This window comes from Myotis brandtii, unplaced genomic scaffold (genome assembly GCF_000412655.1).
Source record: "Myotis brandtii unplaced genomic scaffold, ASM41265v1 scaffold822, whole genome shotgun sequence".
Classification (NCBI taxonomy): Eukaryota; Metazoa; Chordata; class Mammalia; order Chiroptera; family Vespertilionidae; genus Myotis; species Myotis brandtii.
The window spans coordinates 921,123-942,516 of NW_005371333.1; the positions used below are offsets into that span (position 1 = coordinate 921,123).

Here is a 21,394-nt window from a genome sequence, read left to right on the forward strand (position 1 = left end):
AGGCCGGGGTGGGGGCCCCCCCCCCCAGTGCACAAATTTTTGTGCACCGGGCCTCTAGTTATCATATAAAAGAGGAAGTATGAGTGCAGACAAAAATATGTAAGAAATAAAGTATATAAAGATGAATCCGGATGTTTACTAATCATGATGGTAATATTTTGGAATGTTTTGGTATTTTTCAATGTTTTTGTTTCTGTAATTTATGATTTCTTCTCCTAATCTAAATAAAGCCTTAAAAATGTTCTAGTTGACAAATTTTGTTTTCACCATTGATACTCATTCTTAGAGGATGAGGCACTATACAAGCTTGAGGTCCCCACAAACCTGGATTCTCCTCACTTATGACATTCTCCCAAGCACTTAATTAATTTTAATCCAGTAAATTTATGAGGTAGATGCTGTCATTATTCTATTTTACAGATGAAGAAGTTGAGGGCAGCGAGTTTAAGGAACTTGCCTATAGTAAGTCACAGAGGACAAGGTAGTGTGGGACTTGAACCTGTCGTCTGTGCTATACAGAAGTAGGCAATTTACAGATTACAGTGGAACTTCATTTCTGGAACACCTCCCATCTTGAACAACTCACTTCCCAACCTGACAACGCTTTCATGCTGATATCTGTATGATCAGTCATGCACCACTCAGGTGACAGACAAAAAAGAGAATGCGTGAATATGAGTCAGTTTACCACTGTTAAAATCTCAGGTGTTGTGCTGTGAATATTTTTGTGGTTTTTTTTGTGTGTGTGGGTGTGTGTGTTTTGCTTTTTTTTTTTTTTTTTTTGCTTTTATTGCTGCTAATAATTATTTTTAAATTTTGTTTTTTTATTGTACCTTTCATTTTTGTTAAATTTTCTTTTCATGTCCTTTTTGTTTTTAAAATATTTATAGATTAAACAGTACAATAGACATGTACTGTATATGAAAAAGGTTAAAACAGGGAATCATTTGGGGGTCTGTAACGGATTAATTCAATTTACATTATTTCTAATGGGAATAAATGAGTCAGTTTTGGAACAGCCTTCCAGAACTAACTAAAGTTGAGAAATGAGGTTCCACTGTATTTCACTTGTCATTCACCATTTATTAAACTCCCTTTTGGTGAAATGCGTTAGGTGCTGGATAATATTGGGTGGATTTGAGATAGTTCCTACCCTCACAAAGCATAAAGACTGATGAGGAGACCCAAAATGCTGCAATGGAAAGCATAATAAAAATATGAAGGTATTAAAAGTGCTATGAATCAATAAAGGAGACTAATGAATTAAACATTCTGATCTGCCAAGTGAAAGAGTGTGAGCAATGACATAAACATCTGTTAAGTTTCCTTTCATTCATGAAACATTGGGAAGCTAATGCTATAATATTCTGCAATTTTAACTCAAGATAGTGGATATGTTTGGGACAACACATTTTAAAAGTTTCATTTCAGGAATAATGAACAGATGTTTTCTGAATCCCCATGATGTGGCCGGCATTTTGATAGGCATTTCATAATCTAATCAAGGAAAAAACAAATTTTATAACTGGGAAGAATAACTGAGATCCTATAGTTCATCTTCTTTCTCCATGTGGAAGCTGAAGCCAAAAGATAGCTGGCAAATACTCCAAGAGTTATTTTTTTCAGAAAGCCTTTCCTTAAATGACCACAGGCAGGTACCATTTTACCATTTTCCAAACCCAGCTTAGCATATTGTTATTCTTCTGTGGCTCTTGTTCTTTAGCTGGTCATTGAGATCATGAGCTTTTTAACTTTTTTTTTATGATCAATGGCACCTTTTTTTTTTTTTAATCCTCACCCAAGGATATGTTTCTATTGATTTTGAGAGAGAGAGAGAGAGAGAGAGAGAGAGAGAGACAGGATGATGCTCCAACAGACATCGGATCAGTCAGTTGCCTTCTGTACCTGTCCTGACTGGGAATCAAACCAGAAACCTTTTGGCTCACGGGATGATGCTCCAACCAACTGAGCCACCCAGCTAGGACTCAGTGACACTTTTAACATCTAAAAGCTATTCACTATCTCTTCATAAAAATGCATATAAATGCATATACAAAAATTAGGTTAAAATCATCTGGAGCTAAAACATTCATTCCTCTGGTCTCAGGTTAAGGGTCTTTCTTCTAGATTGCTGGCTCCATAAAATAATTTTTTAATGCATGTCAGTAACAAACATACATAAAATACATTTATTTGTGTATCACCTATAGTGCCTAACACTGCAATAAACTTGAGAGAAGCTTAATAAATGTCTTGTTTGAATTAGCCCCAAATTAAGTTGCAGCCAATAGGAGACAGAACCAGCCTCCTAACTCCCTGCCCAATCATGTTTTACACTATCATAATCTCTCCTTAAAAAAACAAACAAACAACCCATAATCATTGCCATTATGAGATCACTTTTACAGAGGCGGGAAAATAAACATTAAAATACAATCTCAGTATAATTACTTGGATATGACTCTACCTGCAATAAAACTCATGTTTAGGAAAGGACAACCTGTACCATAGAAAGTGCTCAATAAATATTTGTGGAGTGGTTGTGAATACATGAATAAATGAATAATAAATAAGAATGAATAAATGCTGCTGCAAACAGAGAAGGCTTTGGATGGGGTGGCAATTGAGGTTAATACTAAAGACTGAATAAAATTTGAATCCAAAGTAGGAGCATATTCCAGCTAATATAGACCCAGCATAAATAATACCATCTGAGAGTGAGAAAACCTGAGGCACCATTGACTGGAAGGTACTGAAAGAAAATGCACTTGAATAGGCATTTGGATTGCATGTGACATTCAGAGTCAAGCTAAGGGATCTGATTTAATTTTCTGGGCAATGGAATACAATTTTAGATTCTTAGTGATATAACCTAACAATTGTACTTGACAATAGTTAGTAATCAAATGCGTAACCAAAGAGAAAAAAATCACAAATCATTTTTTAACTTCAGCTAGTATAAACACTCAGACCAACTGTTTACTTATTAAACAAACTATGACCCTAATCCATTAAACAATCCTGCTTTTATAACTTAATTTATGATTCCTAGTCATCAGCACTCATCCTTTTATGGGAAAGGAAAGACTGCCAATTCTTCAAGAGTGAGAATTTACAGTTGATTGTATGATGAACCCATGTGTTAATTATTAGCTGGATAGGTTCAGGATTGGGTCACCGTTGGTTGAGATCCTACATGAAATTTCCCGACCTCCCAGCACATATGCCTGATAGGAACTTCCATCTGTATGTGACACTCTTTGTTATTGTTGCTTCCTTTGCTATATTTTCAAAAAAATATTGCTTTTACAAGTATTCATATTGTTTCTGCATTTTTACCTGCCTATTAAGACTGGTCATTATTCAATCTCTGTACAAATCCATTCACAGTATGTTTGGGTTATAGCCCCCTAAAGAACTCTAACTATAGGTGAGAGTGAAAAGTGAGAAATGCCCCTCCCCTGAAAATCTGGACCACCCTCTCTCCAGCCTAAAGCTTTATTCTTCCCCTTCAGCATCATCTTCTCCACCTTCGAACACATATTACACTAATAACTGATGTAAAAGTAAACTTCAAATGTTGTCTTAATATAAAGACAAGATAAAAGTGAGCTGGAAGCTGTTAATAACTTGTTCCAGATTCCCACAGTTAGTAGAACAACCCAGAGCAGATACCAAGTCCAGGTTGTTTCTATGACACCACAATGTCTCTCTCCTTTCCCTAACTGTTCAGGGAACTTTCCAATCTTGACTTTCCAGTGTATGTACGTGTATGTGTGTGTGTGCGTGTGCGTGTGTGTGTGTGCACCAGCGCTGCTGCAGAAAAATGAGAGTAAAACATCTCTGCTCTTATAGAGCTTATATATTTTTAAATGTGACTATAGATTACTTATATGGGTTATGAACATGCAGAGGTAAACTAGCACTAACTTTCTGATTGGATTTCTAGCTAGTACCTTATACTTGAAGTAGTTTTGTTCAAAAGTTTGATAAGGAAAAATCTGTAACTACTAGTAGATACAATTAATTTTGCTTGTGGAATTTAATTATCAATGTTTTTCAAGGTTAGACTCAGCAAAGAAAATCCCGTTAGTCATCATTGAGTAAAGTCTTCCTAGTGTTCACATTTTTTTAAACAGATATGGATCTCAGTTTAAGAAGAGGGAGGTATAAATAAGGAGAACCAAAGCTGGGTATTAATGCATTAGTCATTTACATGGGAAGGTAATAGTTAAACTTGTCTTAGTTAACTCTGAACAAACGTTCAGAAAATCCTACGGTTCTGAAGGAGGAACGGTAGACTAAAAGAACAAAGTCTTATACTGACAATCGATAGCCCAGTACACCCATTCAAACGTTCTATCGAATGTTGACCGTTAACTGAAAAATTTGAATAACTGGCTAGAAAAATCACTTCTCAGCATAAATTACTTCAACATGAGTTGTAAGTTTGTGAATTAAATAAAAATCCATAGCCTGCCAGATGCCAAAAGAAAAGAATGAGTATTGGCCTCAGAAACAACGAAATGGGTCACTTAATGCCTGGAGTTATGTATAACCAAAGAAGAGGATGAACTTTCTGCACTAACCCTTATATCAAGCCAATTCTGTGGGTTATCACCTGAAAAGAAAGAAAGCCCAACCTTGGGGTAACGAGGCCATGCAGAGTAATTGACTTTTGGGAGGAAAACACTTTTTTTTTTCAGTTTCCAGTAGAAAGATATAAAACATAAATTAAATGGGAATAAACATATGTTAAGAATCCTCTTATATCTCTTTGAGTCCCTGGGACACCCATTATCAAGCTAAGAACTGAATATTTACGTCAAATAAACACCATTAGCTGAAAAGAAGATGAAAGAAAATTCTTTTCCCACTTAGAGCATTTCAACATCTGGGCGACCGTGGCCATTAAGGCACAAAGAAACAGCCAGTCCACACCGGACTGACACTTGTCCTTTATTTATTTATCTTTAAAGGAAAAGGTGAAGAAATATCTGTATAGTTTAGACTCCACCTTGGATGCTGAGCAACCTGTTTCCAGGGAAAGCAAAAGATTACTCTGACTTCTATTCCCCTTAAAAAATGTCTTCTCCCCCTTCTTTTCACTCAGGTTAATTAAACATGCAACTCCTAAGGGAAAAAAAGGGGCGGCGGGGGGGAGGAAAGAAATCATGTTTCACACAGTGCATCTCATAGAAGAGTTTGGAGTAACAATCAAAAGGTGTTCTGCGGGGCCCTGGCCAAGTGGCTCAGTTGATTGGAGCCATCGCCCCTTGGACCAACGGTGGCGGGTTCAGTTCCCGGTCAGGACACATTCCTAGGTTACAGTTTCATTCCCGGTCAGGGTGCATATGGGAGGCAGTGCCGGGGCTGACCAGCAGCCCCTGAAAAATAGATGAACAGATTACTCCGAGAGTTTCACTGTGAAAGAGAGGGCTAAGAGACTGCCCCGCTGAAGAAGCCAGGCAGCCTTGATTTCCTGCCTTTTATTGGAATTTTTATCCTTAGATACAATCAGTAGGTGAGTAATCTTGGGAGGACACGTGTTTACATTGTCCTCTAGGCAGGGGCATCCAGGGATTAAGCATAAGGATTCCAGTAAACACCCGGGGGTCTGCACGTGCACAGACTTGTTTGGAAAGATCAAGGAATAATTAGGGGTGCCGCCTTCGATACTCCCCTAAGTCTCCCCTACGTCGGAATTCCAATAAACGGGGCAGGTGGCCTTCCACTCACTTCCCTTTTCTCAGACTGTCCTCCTTACAATGTTCCAACCAAGTCTCTTGTGCTCCCCAACAAGCCAGCCAATCAATCTCTCTCTCTCTCTCTCTCTCTCTCTCTCTCTCTCTCTCAAAAAACAAACAAACAAAAACAATAGAAACATATCCTTGGGTGAAGATTTTCAAAAAAGGTGTTCTTGGGAAAGAAGATAAATGGTGTACAATACTGGAAGACAGGCCCTCTATCAGGCTCTGCTTAACTAACATACGATAGAACATTAATCAGGCACAAAATTACAGGGAGCATATAGGTATGTACCAGCTGAACTGAATATCTTAAGATGCCAACCAGTAAAGACATAAAACCAGGGTGACATGGCTACAAAATGCAAGTGCAAAATGCAAGTGGAAACAAAGAAGTTTTAGTAAGGAAGAATTGGCATTAAAGTATACTCATTTCAGTCAAAAAAAAAATCTGCCCCAAATGTTCAATTAATACTCATTGAAGACTCCATGACAGGAGAGGTGAATGACTGAACATTAATGGTATATAGTATTGGCAATGCAAGTAGCCAAGGAAGATGCCCACAAAGCTTGGTTGTGATGTACAGCAGGGATGGGTTGTACAGGCTATTGAGTCCCTGAAGAAAGGCTGGTGGGAGTGATGTTCTGTAGGCAGAAAGTGGTAAGATGAAGAACGTGGCCAAAAGACACGCTGGGCAAACATGGCTCAGAGTTAAAACTAATGCTCCACTTCTGACCTTTTAATAGCACACAGGGCGGCAACTCATAAAGACGATTTCCGATCAAGTTTTATGGGACGTAATCGCCAAGACATAAAGTTATCTCCATGAAAGAAGCTTTGCAACAAATCTTTCCATCTAGTGTTCCAAAGAAACAGAGCCATCTGACAAACCTCTGATATTCAAACAACAAAATAATAAAAACAACCCCCAGTAACACAATATTCATTCAATGGCATGAAGCACATAGAACACAGGCGATGGCTCAGTTGTAGACATGGTATTGGTGGCGTTAGACTTCCTGCCTCTAACACTCCTAGTCACACACTCCCCCCAGCTACAATAAAATATTGCTATCCAGCCAGAAAATCAACATCGGCTTCCAAAGCACACGGCCTCGGTCGTTTTCCTATGAGAATCCTACAGCTTTATGAAACCACGTACTGACAGAATGGCGGTGTTAAGAGAAAATAAAACCAAAAGAAAAACAGATAAACATCTGTTTCCCCTTACATGAAGGCATCATTGCAAACATATAGTAGTAGAGGTTCTTGCACAGTGAAAATTCTTTTTTTGTTCTTTACATACTGAACGGCATCATGAATAGTTTTGTTCTGTTCTGGTTGCTATTTTCCCAACTTTATTACCACAAAAAAATCATTCCCCATGTGCATGTTGCCCATAATATCCTCCCTTCCAGGGAGAGGAGTTATAGCTCAGACCCCATTTCTAAATTAACTGTTCATTTAATTTTCTTTAGCACTTTATAACATCATATGGATACTTTGACTTGTCACAACTGGGCCATCAATTTCAAAGAGAACCCATTAGAATGACAACACCAGTGTCTCATACAACCTATTTCACAAAGAAAGAAAGAAAGAAAAACAACTTTGCTAAACACTCTGGCCACAGTCAACCCTCATGATGTCTGTGTTTAAGTGTTTTGGTAATTTACCCTAGACAGCAGAAATAGTAATGCCCCATTAAAGTAAGAACAATCATGCATAAATTGTGACCAAAGAGTATTCAAATACTGTGAAAGATATTTCTGGTGAAATAAGAGGAAAAGGAAAAAAATGGAGAACTTATTTATTTGAGAAGAGCAGAGTGTATAAAATATTGGAACCCAAGAAGGAGTTTTACTTTGTAAAAATAGAAAAACAATCCCATAGCTGATTAAGTATGATAAGACCCGGCACATTCCAATCAATTTTACTATAATATTCACACACAACGTAATATTTTCTCATGTGTCTTTATGAGATCCAATAAACAAATTTCAAAGCAGTGAAGCTGCAATAAATTAAATATTTCCAGAGACTTGGACACTGACCAAAGTAGGTCAAACATGTGTTGAAAAGAATAGAATTTTAGAACTGCTCATTTTATAAATTGGAGACAATGAGCTTCAGAGATGGCGGTGAATTCTGTCGAGAGCCTCCAGCTAAGAGCCCAGACTGGCAGTGTAGTGACTTGTCCTAAATGACTTAGTGATTGAGTAACCCAGGACTGGTTTTTGTTTCACACACAATCTACACCGTTCCTAATACAACTGAGCTGGTGAGGGTCTGTGATGTTCTGCCTAACCTGGTAAATCATGGGGAAAAGAAGATTCCTATCCTTATCTTAACGAAGAAAAAAAGATTCAAAAGCTGCCAACAAAAAAAAAATCAATGGTTCTTTCAAAAACAAAATTATATACTCGATAGCTGAAGAAATATATGCCATATATGTGCTTGAGTTATTTAAAATCAACAAAATGACATTTAGCTGTTTTTTAGTCATTGTGTGCACTAGATCAAATATTCTGCTTCACATTGCTATAGGAATTAAAGTCAATTATCTGAAAATTATTTAAATAAGGAGAAAAACTATGGTTGACTTCAAATTTTCAAAAGATACAGATATGAACATGACTCTTAGTTGACCAAGTATTAAAAGTGTATTCATAAAGTAAGCAGAGGTGAGAGACAGAGCGCAAAGTACAAATCAAAATCTGAAATGAAAGAGGGCAAACCGAACTGACATAAGTACAATTCACAAAAATGTTTAGTGCACAATAAAATCTAATTGATGTGATTCTTGTCAATTACTGTTTTGTGGAATAGGGTGTGGATCTCATATTTTACAGGACCAGTGTGCATGTAAAACTTGTGCTGGAACCCTTTAAGACAATATTTTTAATAGCACTCTGTGGTACCAACACAGTCTGGCTCCATCGCAGATAATTGACTTTAATTCCTATAGCAATGTGCTAAGGGACCTGCTAAAGCTATAAAGTCTATCAAGAAAAATCCCATTCTTGATCATATAAAGCTGCCATTAACTAGAGACCACATGGACTTGTATGAAGCAGAATATTTGAGGACAGTGGGACCCTGAGATTAGTACCATTCCAGAGGCCCAAGGAAGCTGTAGAAAAGCTATAGGAAGCAGAAAGATATCATCAAAGCAGGAAGTATGGTGATGAGGTAAGGCAAAATTGAGGTATCTGATCTGGGTGACCATAATCCCCATAGCAAAATGCTAAGGGAACTGCCAAAAATACAAAGTCAGTCAAATCACATCACCTCCTTGATCTTATATAGCAACCACTTAAGGAGAGACCATTTGAATACTTGATCTGATTGTCTGATCTGTTGCACACAGCGAAAACACAGATCATTGTATGTTTTCTCTTACTCAATGAATGACAAACAGCTATGGGTCCTGATCCAGAAAAGGGGGCTTCTATTGTATTAGTAATTAGATAAAGAATACACAAAGGTAAAAACAAAATCTTATTCCAGTCTACTCCAAATTAATTTGTTCAACAAATATCGATCGCCCACTGAAATGCTCTAAGTGCTGTGCTCCGAAGTAAAGCTACTATGTGATCAAGGCCAATGGCATGCCTGTCCTCACTGAGCTCACAGTCCAATGAGGAAGACAGATACACCCACAGCAATTATATAATAGTGGACATATTCGAGGAGGTGCTATAAAAACATGCATAGAGATGACACTTTCAGGAGGAAATAACAAGGAAGCTGGGACCTACAGGGCAAGCAGACATGCCTGAAGGGAGAAGGAGTGGATATGTTCTAAGTTGAGAGGCTGTGTAGCTAAAGGCCAGAAGATTAGGAACTGCACTGTATTTTCAAGAAAATCAAAGCCATTCCCTATAGCTAGAGACTACAATCAACATATATAATGGTCTACAAACAGAATTATTTTTCCTTTGTTGTCACTGCTCTATGTGTTTGTTTGTTTTTTTAAATCAGGCAACCCCAAACTTTAAGTGGTTAGGAGTGTTCCTTGTTATAATGTATTAAGTCTACTATTTAATCTAGATCCTGTGAATATTTGTCAATGGAAAATTCTTGCTACTCACAAATGTTTGAAATCCCTTATTTTGAGAAAAATGGAAGTTTGTGTTTCTGTTTTGTTATACACACCGTTAAGATTTTATAAATGATAAAGTCACTGAGATTATAAATCAAAGATAGATTAATGACACAAAATAATATTTTGTTGTGAGGTCATGTGAAAAGAAAGGAGACTAATCAGTAAGAAATGGCATTGAAACTACTAGATTGAAACAAAAAGGAAAACAAAGTCACTCCCAATCCCAATGCTACGCTCTCTGAGCCTCCGTTAAGCACTGAGATAAAAGGAAAACAAAATTAAAATATGGAAATGGCATTGAAACTACTAGATCGAAACAAAAAAGAAAACAAAGTCACTCCCAATCCCAATGCTACGCTGAGCCTCCATTAAGCACTGAGATAAAAGGAAAACAAAATTAAAATATACTTATCTTCGTGTCATGAAGAAATAAAAGTGACAGGTATTATGAGACCATTTACTTCTTATTGCTAAACCACTGGAAACAGTGTAATGATCAATAATGAGACTTTAACGCTCTCAAACTAGTACATTTTCTCATATACAGACAGACCCTTGATGCAATACAGTGGTTAGAAGTTGTTGCCATCTTTCTTTAATTATAAACAACTACAGATTTAAAATGACTCTGAACCAGATAGAAGGCCTTCAACTATACCATATTTCATATTATTAGTAGCTAGTAATGATTACTAAAATACAAAAATATACAACAGCTATTCTATATAGAAAAATATTTACATTTATCACTTTACCACATTCTATTGATATTATGTCTTCAAATATATAGAAGAAAGATAATTTTTATGAATAATAACAATAATAATAATAAAAGAATAACTGCTAACAAATATCAAATACTACTTATCAGTCACTGTTCTGAGCTACTTCCACATTAACTATTTTTTTGTCATTACAACCACTATATAACAAAGGTTCTGCCAGTATCATCATTTTAAAGATGAGAAATCTGAGGAACAGAGAAATTACATAACTTGCCCAAACTTACACAGCGGGTAAGTGGCAGCCTCAGAGCAGGAACCAGAGAGCCCAGCTTGGACCCATGTGTCTACCACTCGACTGCGCTCCTCAGAAATTAAAGCAAAGTCACCTTCTGCTTGGAAAATCCCTACCGCCCAGCTTTCCAAAGGCCCCTCCCTTGAAAATGAAACTTGGTCTATAGGGTTTCTTGCAGAGGTGAGAGTGAAAACACCTTCTGTCTAAGAAGGCTAGAAGACAGGTTGCCCTGAGGATAAGAAAGATGTCATAAGCAGATGTTTCAGCCAGGAGAGTGGGAAGGCTAAGGGAAACAGAGGTAGAAGAAGACAGTCCAATGATAGGTAAATCCTCCCAGCAAGGGTTGATACTCTCCTCCGGAGCAGGTTGTGAGCATATTTGGTGGCAGGCTTAGTTTTGCCCCCTACATCCCCACCCACTCTGGGATCATGGATAAATACCAACACGAACGGAAGCCACAATCAAGAGGCAGCCAAATGTGACTGAAAAACAAAGCTGAGAATTAGTTAAGCGAAGAGGATTGCGTTAACACACCCAAGCTTCCTCTTTGAAAGGAATCCAGAAGTTTCTGTCAAAGCCCATAGGGAGTATAGAAGACGGCTGAAGAGAGAGCCAGAGGCTTGCATGGGTGAGGCGTGGTGAGGCGATGGAAAGGAAGCTGAACCCAATACAGCATGACCTGGTAAGGTAGATGGAGGATCTACAGCATCTATCTTTCAAAAGGCCCTCCATTCTAAAGAGAATATCACTTAACAAGGATGTTCCAGCATATGTGGCACTAAATGTGACCTCTATCACAAAATCAATTTACAATAAAATTAACAATTTTAATAAAATTATAAAGCAATGTAACCACAATTATAAGCTGTGCATTAATAAAAAGTAGTCACACATCCTGTATACTTTTTTAGTGCACAAATTACATTTCTGTAAAGTGAACTTTACTAACAGTAGCAGTAGACAGAGCTTAATGTCCCATAAAAAATGGTAACAATATCAAGTTAGGGTTCCACAGAATATTTAGATAACCTATTGTATCTTAAAATTGAGGATTAAGTAAATAACCTTACTAATGGTAGATGGTGACAGTGGGGTTCATGCTTTTATGTGTAAGTGACTAATCCTCATACTCTTTTCACAATTTTCCAAATATTCTGTAGAGACAAAATATGCACACCACACTTGGGGGCATTGTGTTGAGTGGGTGAGTTGGGCAGAGTGGGATAGGTGCTTGTGGCTGCAGAGAGCAGAATGGTGATTGCCAGAGGCAGGGGGTAGGGCAAAGAGGTGGGTGAGGGGGTCAAAGGTAAAAATAAAAAATATATATATATTAAAAACAAAGTAAAAAAAAGATATCACAAAATCCATGCACAAAAAGTCCTTAATTTTATATTATATACCTTTCTAACAAGTTTAGTTAGCTGGTTTCTTAACCCGTCATGAATTACTAGCTAAAATCATGGCTAGCCCTACGGCATGCGAGGGCCTGGCAATACGTACCCGCCAGGGCCCAAAGCAGTTAATGCAGTGTGATTCTCCCATATCACAATTTTCATCCATCCTCAGTCACAGTGGAATTGCATTTCAAACTTTGTACATGAGGTCAATGGTTAATTAGGAGCACTCCATAGAAAAAAGACTTTAAGCCAGTGCTTCTGGACAGCAACTATTATCTAAAGCAAAGGCTATTGACCTGTCGTGAGCCACGTCAGTGACGCAGAGTACCCAGTAGTTCTTGGGCCTATTAACTTCAATGATATGTCACTTCAAGCATTTTATTCTGTCTTCCGCTGATTATTCTCAACCTGCCACGTTCTTCCTTGAATCGGAGTCCAAACCACCATATAATTTCACTTGGACTACTTCCTAATGCTCTCGTCACTACCCAAGAACAAGCCCCCCCGCCCCCGGCCCCAAGTTTGTTCTTCTTGGACTAGAGATCCTGGTAAAACATGGATTCTATCATGTCTCTCCTCCTCCTTCAAATCCTCTAGAAGTTTCTTGTTGACCTTAGGGTTCAACCCAAAATAATACTTGGAATAACCTTTAACGTAATACATGTTCTAGTTCCTGTCTACTTCTCCAGACTCATTACACTCCTCCGCCTTTCTCTCTTCCCTGGCCTTTCAAAATAAAAAATAAACAAAACAAGACAAGCAAAAATTTGTGATAAAATATACACTGCTACATGACAAAAAATAAACACATCTCACATTATCCCCCATTATAACTAAAAAATCCAGAGTTTCAAAAATTAGTATTTGATTTTAACTCCCCCCTTCCTCCCCATAAGTGAATAAATAGAGTTCTGAAAAGCAGAACACAAACTTGTTTCTTAATCTTGCTGACTAGGCAAAGCAAACCCATTTTTTTAAAGGTAAGTGACATACTGAGAAGGAAGAAAATAGGGTGTGAATTGAACCATAGGTGCTCCAACACAGGGTAGACAGATATATGCTCTTAATAAAGTACGTCACTGTTTTCTGATTCGTGTCAGACTTGCTTTGCTCACATTCTTTCATTTTAAGTTGTTCCATAGGAAAAATGTGTCATCATCTGAATAGATGATAGTAATAGCTATTGCTTATTAAGTGCCTACTATAATCCAAAGGCCATGCATAACAGGTTAAAGGCTTAGCTCATGTGCTGTTTATAGAACCTCTATGAGGCAGGAACCATTGCTGTGTCCATCTGACAAATGATAAAACTGATAGCAATGCTACTAAGTGGCAGACAAGGCTTCAAATTCTAGTGAGCCGATCTCCAAACACTGTACAACTGTGCCCTAAAAATGCATTTGACAAAAGTCAGCACCTGTTCTTTTAAAAAAAAAATTCTTAATCAAAGGAATAGAATAACAATTTCTTAAGATAATAAAAATCTCCTTCAATTTAATACCAACGTCAAGCTTACTAGCAAATCACTATAGGTATTCATTCCCATTGTATTCAGGAATCAGAATAAGATACTCTGGTGATATTATTTGGCATTTTTCTGGAATTTCTGATTAACACAAATAATGGCAGAAAAATAGAAACTATAGTTATAATTATTCAAAATAATAAAACCACAACTGGTATAATATTCTACAATTATTTAATTAACAAAGCTAAGCAAATTACATGAGGCATCATAAGAACTAAAACAGCAAGTTATATGGGATGGTTTAGAACAAAATAAATCATAAATAAAAATTAAATAACAAAAATTTTCATATTCATCATTCTATATCTTAGCAATATGTAGAAAAAATTACTTAGTTCATATTAATGACAAAATTATATTCTTAAGAATGAACATGATAAGGAATGTATTGAATTTGGGTAAAAGTCAATAAAATCAGACAATAGAACAACGGTTCTCAACCTGTGGGTCGTGACCTCTTTGGCGGTCGAACGACCCTTTCACAGGAGTCGCCTAAGACCATCCTCAAAATAATTTGAGAAGTATACTTTATTCCTGGATGGGAACACTATACACTACAGAGTTATTATTTTTCCAAATTATCTCAGAAGAAATAAAATCGGAAGTGAACTTGACATATAAGTGGACATAGAAAGTTAAACTGACACTATGATCTTAAAGTTGATAGGGAAAAATCCACTGGTGAAAATTATTTTGAGATAGAGAAGTAATAAAGAGGAACTAGACCTAGTAGATGTTAAAATTGACCACACAAAAAAATAAATTTGTCACTGAAGTATGAATAGATGACTTCATGAAACACTGAATCATGACACAGCAGGTAAGGGAACATTATTTAACAAACATTCTGAGAAGCCATTGGTTAGCTATTTAGGAGAAGAATAATATTCTCATCTCACATCATATGACAAATTCCAGCTTTAAAAAAAAAGGCATTCTAGCCCTGCCAGATTTTCTCAGTGGTTAGAGTATCAGCCCTTAGTCTTGACCAGTTTCGATTCCTGGTCAAGGACCCTCCAGCAAGGGGGAGAGATCAACCAAAGGACGTGTATGCATGCATATAAGCATAACCAATGGACACAGACACCAGGGGGGTGAGGGCATGGGCAGGGGATAGGGGGGTACGAGGAGAGGGGCGTAAGGACACATATGTAATACCTTAATCAATAAAGAAAACATTCTATTAAAAATATATATAAGTATATCACCCTGGATAAGCTTTAAAACAATTTTTTAAATACTTAAGAAAATAAGATTGATAGATTTGACAAAATAAAAATCACGAAGTCCTGTAAGTTAATGTATAGTAAACAAAATAAGATAAACAGATTTTTTTAAGTGAAATAAGTATGTTAAAATGTACTGGTTGCTTATATTGTAGGGCAGTGGTCGGCAAACTGCGGCTCTTTGGCTCTCTGAGTGTGGCCACAAAGTTTCAATCGCACTGTACGTGCGCGCCCACAAGCGGTATTTTGTAGTAGAGCCACACTCAAGGGGCCACAGTTTGCTGGCCACTGTTGTAGGGAATTAGAAAATTTGGTTTACAAAAATGAAAATATCTCTAAATGTAGGGAACTGAAGAGATAATTTCAAAAAATGAAAATATGAATAATAAATGAAAACTTAAAGAAATTCAATGTCTATAATAATCAAGAATACAAAATAAAATGAGATGCATTCTTCGTTTTACAAATTTGAAAAAAAAATACATTTTATAATATTTTTTTCTATAAAGGTAATCTATCCACATGATTGAAAAACAAAACAATATGAGAGGTATCCATTTAGAAATCGTGTCCTGATTCCTGTCCCTGGCCACCCTGTTTGCCCTCCACCCTCTTGTCTTTATTCAGACAACCATTTTTATTAGTTCCTGTGGGTTCTTGAAAATGCCCCTATGAAATGCAAGCAAACTTAGAAGTATATACTTACATTCCCATAGTTCTTAAATAAAATGTAAAAACCAAGTATTTTATAGGAGGTTGAATATTGTTATGAGTTGAAATGGAATTTGTATTTCTTTTAATGCAAACTATCCCTTCATAATCTTTGCCCATCGTTCTATTGCTCTGCACTTTCCTACACACCCCCACAATTTAACATATTAGCGAGAAAATGTTTGGTTATTTGAGAGGCAGATATTTTTTCTTAGTTTATCATTCTCCTTTAGAATTTCCCCAGAGTAGCTGGGGTTTTTTGTTTTGATTTGTTTTTGCCAACCAAAAAAAAAATTTTTGTGTGTCAGATTTATCTTTTTTTCTCTTTTAGATGTTGAAATCGAAACATTTTAGCTTCTTTTGGGTTTTCTAAGTATTAAGTCATCCACAAATAACAGTTTTACTTTCACCTTTCTAAATGTTATCCTCACATTCCTTTCTCCTGTCTAGCTTTGCTGACTAATAAATAACTCAGGAGAGCTTCACTAATGGTGAGAACTATGCACCCTTTTCATTTCATTTGTACTTATAGCAGACACAGCAGAAAGCCTGTAGCATTTTGACATTACTTATAAGGCTGTGTCCGGGCTCAGATGTTTGTGTATGTGCATGTTAGTGCATAAACAGTCTTTCAGTTTGTCATGGTCATAATATGTTTAACTCTTACTCTATTGAGTCATCTTTTGTTTTTCTTAACATTCAGAATGACTGTTGCATTTTGTCAAATGACTATTCAGCATCTATAGAGATTAACATATGCTACATATGCCTTTTCTCCCTTAGATCAATGAATATGATGAATTACTCTAACAGAAATCATATTTCATTCCTAGTATGAACCCTTCTTTATCCTGACATATTACTTCTTAATGATTGCTGGGTTCCTCAATGGTAGCAATACCTAGTATGTGTTTTTCCCTAAGACTGTTCGTACGTTTCTTGAGTTTGGGGAATTCTTAATTAAAATTCTAGGAAATAGAGCAGTTTCAAGGAAGGATATGAAGTTAGAGGATAAGTTTTACTTTGTAGGTAATTATAGGAAAAAGGCATGTTCTTCATACTTTTCCTTTCAATGTTTATTTACTTATTATTTTCTGATGCCAGAAATGATTGCCCAAGACAGGAATTTACCTTTTCCTCCTAAGATTCTTGTAAAGAGTTTCAGTTTTCATAAACCCTTTATTTCATATTTTTTCCTGATCTATACACATGCTCCAGGATTTTTTCTGAAAGAGCTAATATTACTGAAAGCAAAAATAAAATAAAAGTGTATTCACTTTATCAAGAGAAAGTCAGTTTCTTGGGTTTCCATGTCTGTAACTTTATTTTGTTTAGTTCTTGAGGCTGAACTTCAATTTACATTATTCCAAAATATTTTTCAAAAGTTTCAATATGCCAGTCAAAAAACCTAATCTACATTATTCTCTACTTTCTTGACAGTGGCAAAATCACTCAGAAATTGAGTAGTTGAATTGCATTCATTATTTAATTTTAAGCTCTCCAGTTCCTTTCAAATTAACAGAAATAATTACAGAAAATGAGATGTAGAATGTCTTCATCTTGCATGCCAAGAGTGGACAAACTATGACCCACAGGCCAAACCTTTCACCTGTTTTGTAAATAAGACTTTGTTGGAAGAAAGCCACGCCCATCCCGTCTATGGCTGCCAAACAACAATAAGGCCGAGCTGAGCAGTTATGACTAAGATCATCTGGCTTACAAAACCTACCATATTTACCACCTGGCTCTTTTCAGAAAAAATATATATTGCCCACCTCTGATATATGCAATGTTCTCTGTCCTCAGAAAATGCCTTAAATATTCTATGACAAATGGCATTTTCCTTTTTAGCCAAGATGCTCATTTAAAAATTTCTGAGTATATACAGGTGCTCAAAAAATGTATGCACACTTCAACAGCTGATAGCTCAATTTTGAAAATGAAATGTAATTTAATAAACACTACTTTTATAAATATTAAAAGTGTATATATGCATTCCCTTCCTCTGTGAAGAATCAATAAAATATAAAAAAAAAAATTTCTGAGTATATACAGGTGCTCAAAAAATGTATGCACACTTCAACAGCTGATAGCTCAATTTTGAAAATGAAATATAATTTAATAAACACTACTTTTATAAATATTAAAAGTGTATATATGCATTTTGGGGGACACCCTATATATAACTTCACCTGGTTTGCCACATCTTCATTATTATTCATTACATGCTTACATTAAAAAATCTATACTGCCTGATATAATTCTTAAAACCTTACTTACATGACTTCCTGTGGGCTGGCTATATGCTAACATTGACTTCTCTGCGTCCTGTGACAACACCAGCATGGCACATGATGGGGCACTGCTTCAGAGAACCAGATGGCCGTATGTGGAAATGAATTCTGTAGGAGTCAAGGAGAGGGGTGAAATGATTTAAGAGTACGTACTGAACGATTCTCCCATCCTCACATTTAGTTACCGCCACACAGATCAGGCTAGAAAAAACAAGAAGACTCATATGGAGAAAGCTTCAGAAGTCAATAGGAATTTGGGGGGGTTAATTTTTCCTAAAACCTTCAGACTTCCCCATAACTTAACTCAAATCCATGTTGACTATTTCATTTGGAAGACAAATAATCATACATCATTTAAAAGAAACTATAACATTTCATACAGTTCTCCAGTGAAATGTTTTTTTGTTTTCTCACACACAAAAAAAAAACACCCACAAAGCAAATGTGATGTCAAATGTGTTTGTGGACTCGATGTCATTACTGACCATCTCTAAGTTGCAAACATTTATTCTAAGAGTGAAGTGACAAAGTCTCCCTGCAGACACTCAGTAGTAAAATACATCATGTCTTCAAGGAATATGTCATTTTGAAGGAGTTTAACTATGCCAACAGATTATACCATTAGGAAACCATAAAGTAGTATATTTCCTACTTAAAAGGTAGTGTAACTTAATTACAGCATTTAAAAGAGTTAAGCATTATAAATCCTACTTTGTAAAATAAATTAAGAAACACTTTAGCCAAAGTTCAGAATGGTTCATGATATAAAGAATATCTATATTAATAATAAAATTGTATGTATAATCTTATTTCTGACTGTTACTGATATAGTTAAAGGTTAATATAATGTTAAGTCCAAAAGTTTAGACTTTCAATATATATGTTTGCATACTGGTACTTTCTTGAGTTATTTATTGAAAAATATTTACTCAAACCTGTATATAAGGACCTATACTAGATGCTCTAATAACTGGTTTTAATACTTAAGGAACTCACCAACCTGTGTGTGGGGAAAACTTCAAACAACTAAATAAAGCTGTTAGTGTTTCAATAGAAGAGTGAAGAAAGCCCCATGTAAAAATAGAGTGAGGCAATTAATTCTATAGAGATGAGGAAGATAAGGAACTTGGAAAGACTTCAGTGAGTAGGTACATTTGAGCTGGCCTTGAAGTAGTGTTACTCAAAGGGAATGTTTCTTGTGGAGGCTCAGAATTCAAGAGGGTGGGTGAGGAATGATATTTTAATATGATTTTAAATGTAGCTTTACATTTTCCCTGGAACTGGTGACTAAAACCCAATGTTGGGAATAAAGAAGCATTAGGTTGGCCCACAGTCTAAAGGAGTTTCTTAGCTACATCAGATACCTGCTCCAGGACTAACGCAGAGGTAGGCAAACCCTTAATATGTCTATGACTTACAAATCACTAACTCTACTTCAAGAGCCCAACCCCAGTCCATATACAGGAGACTAAAATACCAGTCAGGGAAAGACAAAGATTGAAATCACAAGCTGAGGACAGTATGAAAATTGCTATGTGGCTATACACAGAGAGATTATGTTTTGAACCCAAATTCTCACATTGAAACCTTACCCTCTAATGTTATGGTATTTGGAGATGGGGCTTTTGGGAGGTAATCAGGTTAAGTGAATGCATAAAGGTGGGGCCCTCATAATAAAATTAGTGCCTTTATAAGAAGAGACACTAGAGAGCTTGCTTCCTCTCTCCTCCCCACCATGTGAGGACATAGTGAGGAGGCAGCCATCTGCAATCCAGGAAGAGAGTCCTCATCAGAGAAGTGAACCAGCCAGTATCTTGATCTTGATCTTGGACTTCCCAGCTTCCAGAAGTCCAGGTATGGTATTTTTATGGCAGCCAGAGATGATTAATATAGACTGGCATTTTATCCCTTGGCTGGCTATCATATCAGCTAATGGTATTATTGACTTGCTCTTAAACTTACCTGGCAAAAGAAAACAGACTGGCATTTTATCCCTTGGCTGGATATCAGCTAATGGTGTTATTGACTTGCTCTTAAACTTACCTGGCAAAAGAAAAAAAATAATGGAGAAAAGTATCATATTTTGTTTCCAGTGTTTGATCCAGCAAAGCTGTGATCAAGCCTGGCCTCCAATGGGTCTCAGATAATGAGAACTGTTGAGCTGTACCACCAGGGGAGGTTAAGCCTGATCACCCACAGAAGGCCAGTGGGGAGGCCACTATATGTAATGTGGAAGAACTCACACACATATCCTATAAGAGGGCCCAACTTTAGAACCCTCTCATACAGAAGGTATCAAAGATCAGTTACTGTTAGCCAGGAAAAGAAGCAACAACCAACAGAGGATGGCCTAGTTAAGCAGGAGACATCTGGCCCTTTGGTCCTATGCCACCCTCTCAGTCTCTAACTTCCAACAATTAGAACTAGAAAGAGGAAGCTAGAAGGCACCCCTTTCCCCCTACTACAGTTATTACATGAACTGGAGGAACATATGGAGATGTGGTTGGGATTTCAAATAGACTAGAGTCCAGTGGTTCTCAACCTTCTGGCCCTTTAAATACAGTTCCTCATGTTGTGACCCAACCATAAAATTATTTTCGTTGCTACTTCATAACTGTAATGTTGCTACTGTTATGAATCGTAATGTAAATATCTGATATGCAGGATGGTCTTAGGCGACCCCTGTGAAAGGGTCGTTCGACCGCCAAAGGGGTCGTGACCCACAGGTTGAGAACCGCTGGACTAGACAAATAATTGGAAGTGACCAGAATACTACAGGACTGACACTTCTGAAAATGGATAATTGTAAATGGATTATGAGGAGAGTGGTTCCAGCAACATTTCAGAGTTGGCATCAATAAGTCTGTTTTGCAGTAAAAAAAGAATAGTCTATGTTTGTTAAGAAAATATTAAAAATAAAGGCAAAACACTGCAAAGAATTAGAGAGGAGAGATTTAAATTTTTGTGTTATCATCTATGAAGAAACTCTGGGGAAAAATGTATAACATATTCTTCAGAGTTACTGAGATTATGAGCTCCTTGAAGACAGGAACCGTAGCTTGGTAATTTAGAATGCCCAAAGCCTAATAAAGTGCCTGAACCAGAGGAGGCAGTCACTAATTCATTTTTAAATCGAATCTTCCATATGGCAACAGATCAGCCTTTTTTCTTTAATGTGGGATCTAGGGAAACTCTAGAAATGGAGAAAGAATAGCATATTCTATTAATGTATTTTCCTGGCTTGTTTTCCCATTAGCTTATAGTCTGCCACATACAAAAAGTATCCAGAGTTGTGCTGTCCAATTTAGTAGCCACTAGCCACATATGGCTACTTAAATATAATCATAAGTGAATTAAAATAAAAT

General features: G+C 36.6%; 1 protein-coding gene across 13 annotated transcripts in view; it reads right to left on the reverse strand.

The window, feature by feature from the left end:
* Window positions 1-21,394, reverse strand: part of IL15 (interleukin 15) — a 64,913-nt gene that overhangs the window by 24,533 nt on the left and 18,986 nt on the right. For 9 of the 13 annotated variants that reach the window (XM_014531705.1, XM_005884192.2, XM_005884195.2 and 6 more), the window contains one exon: window positions 18,016-18,137. The exons of 3 other annotated variants lie outside the window; for them this stretch is intronic. In XM_014531705.1, the coding sequence (XP_014387191.1) occupies window positions 18,016-18,081 (66 nt within the window). In that variant the 5' untranslated portion in view covers window positions 18,082-18,137. Of the gene's footprint in view, window positions 1-18,015; window positions 18,138-21,394 lie in introns of those variants that run through there. One more of the 13 variants, XM_005884191.2, reaches the window with a different exon arrangement.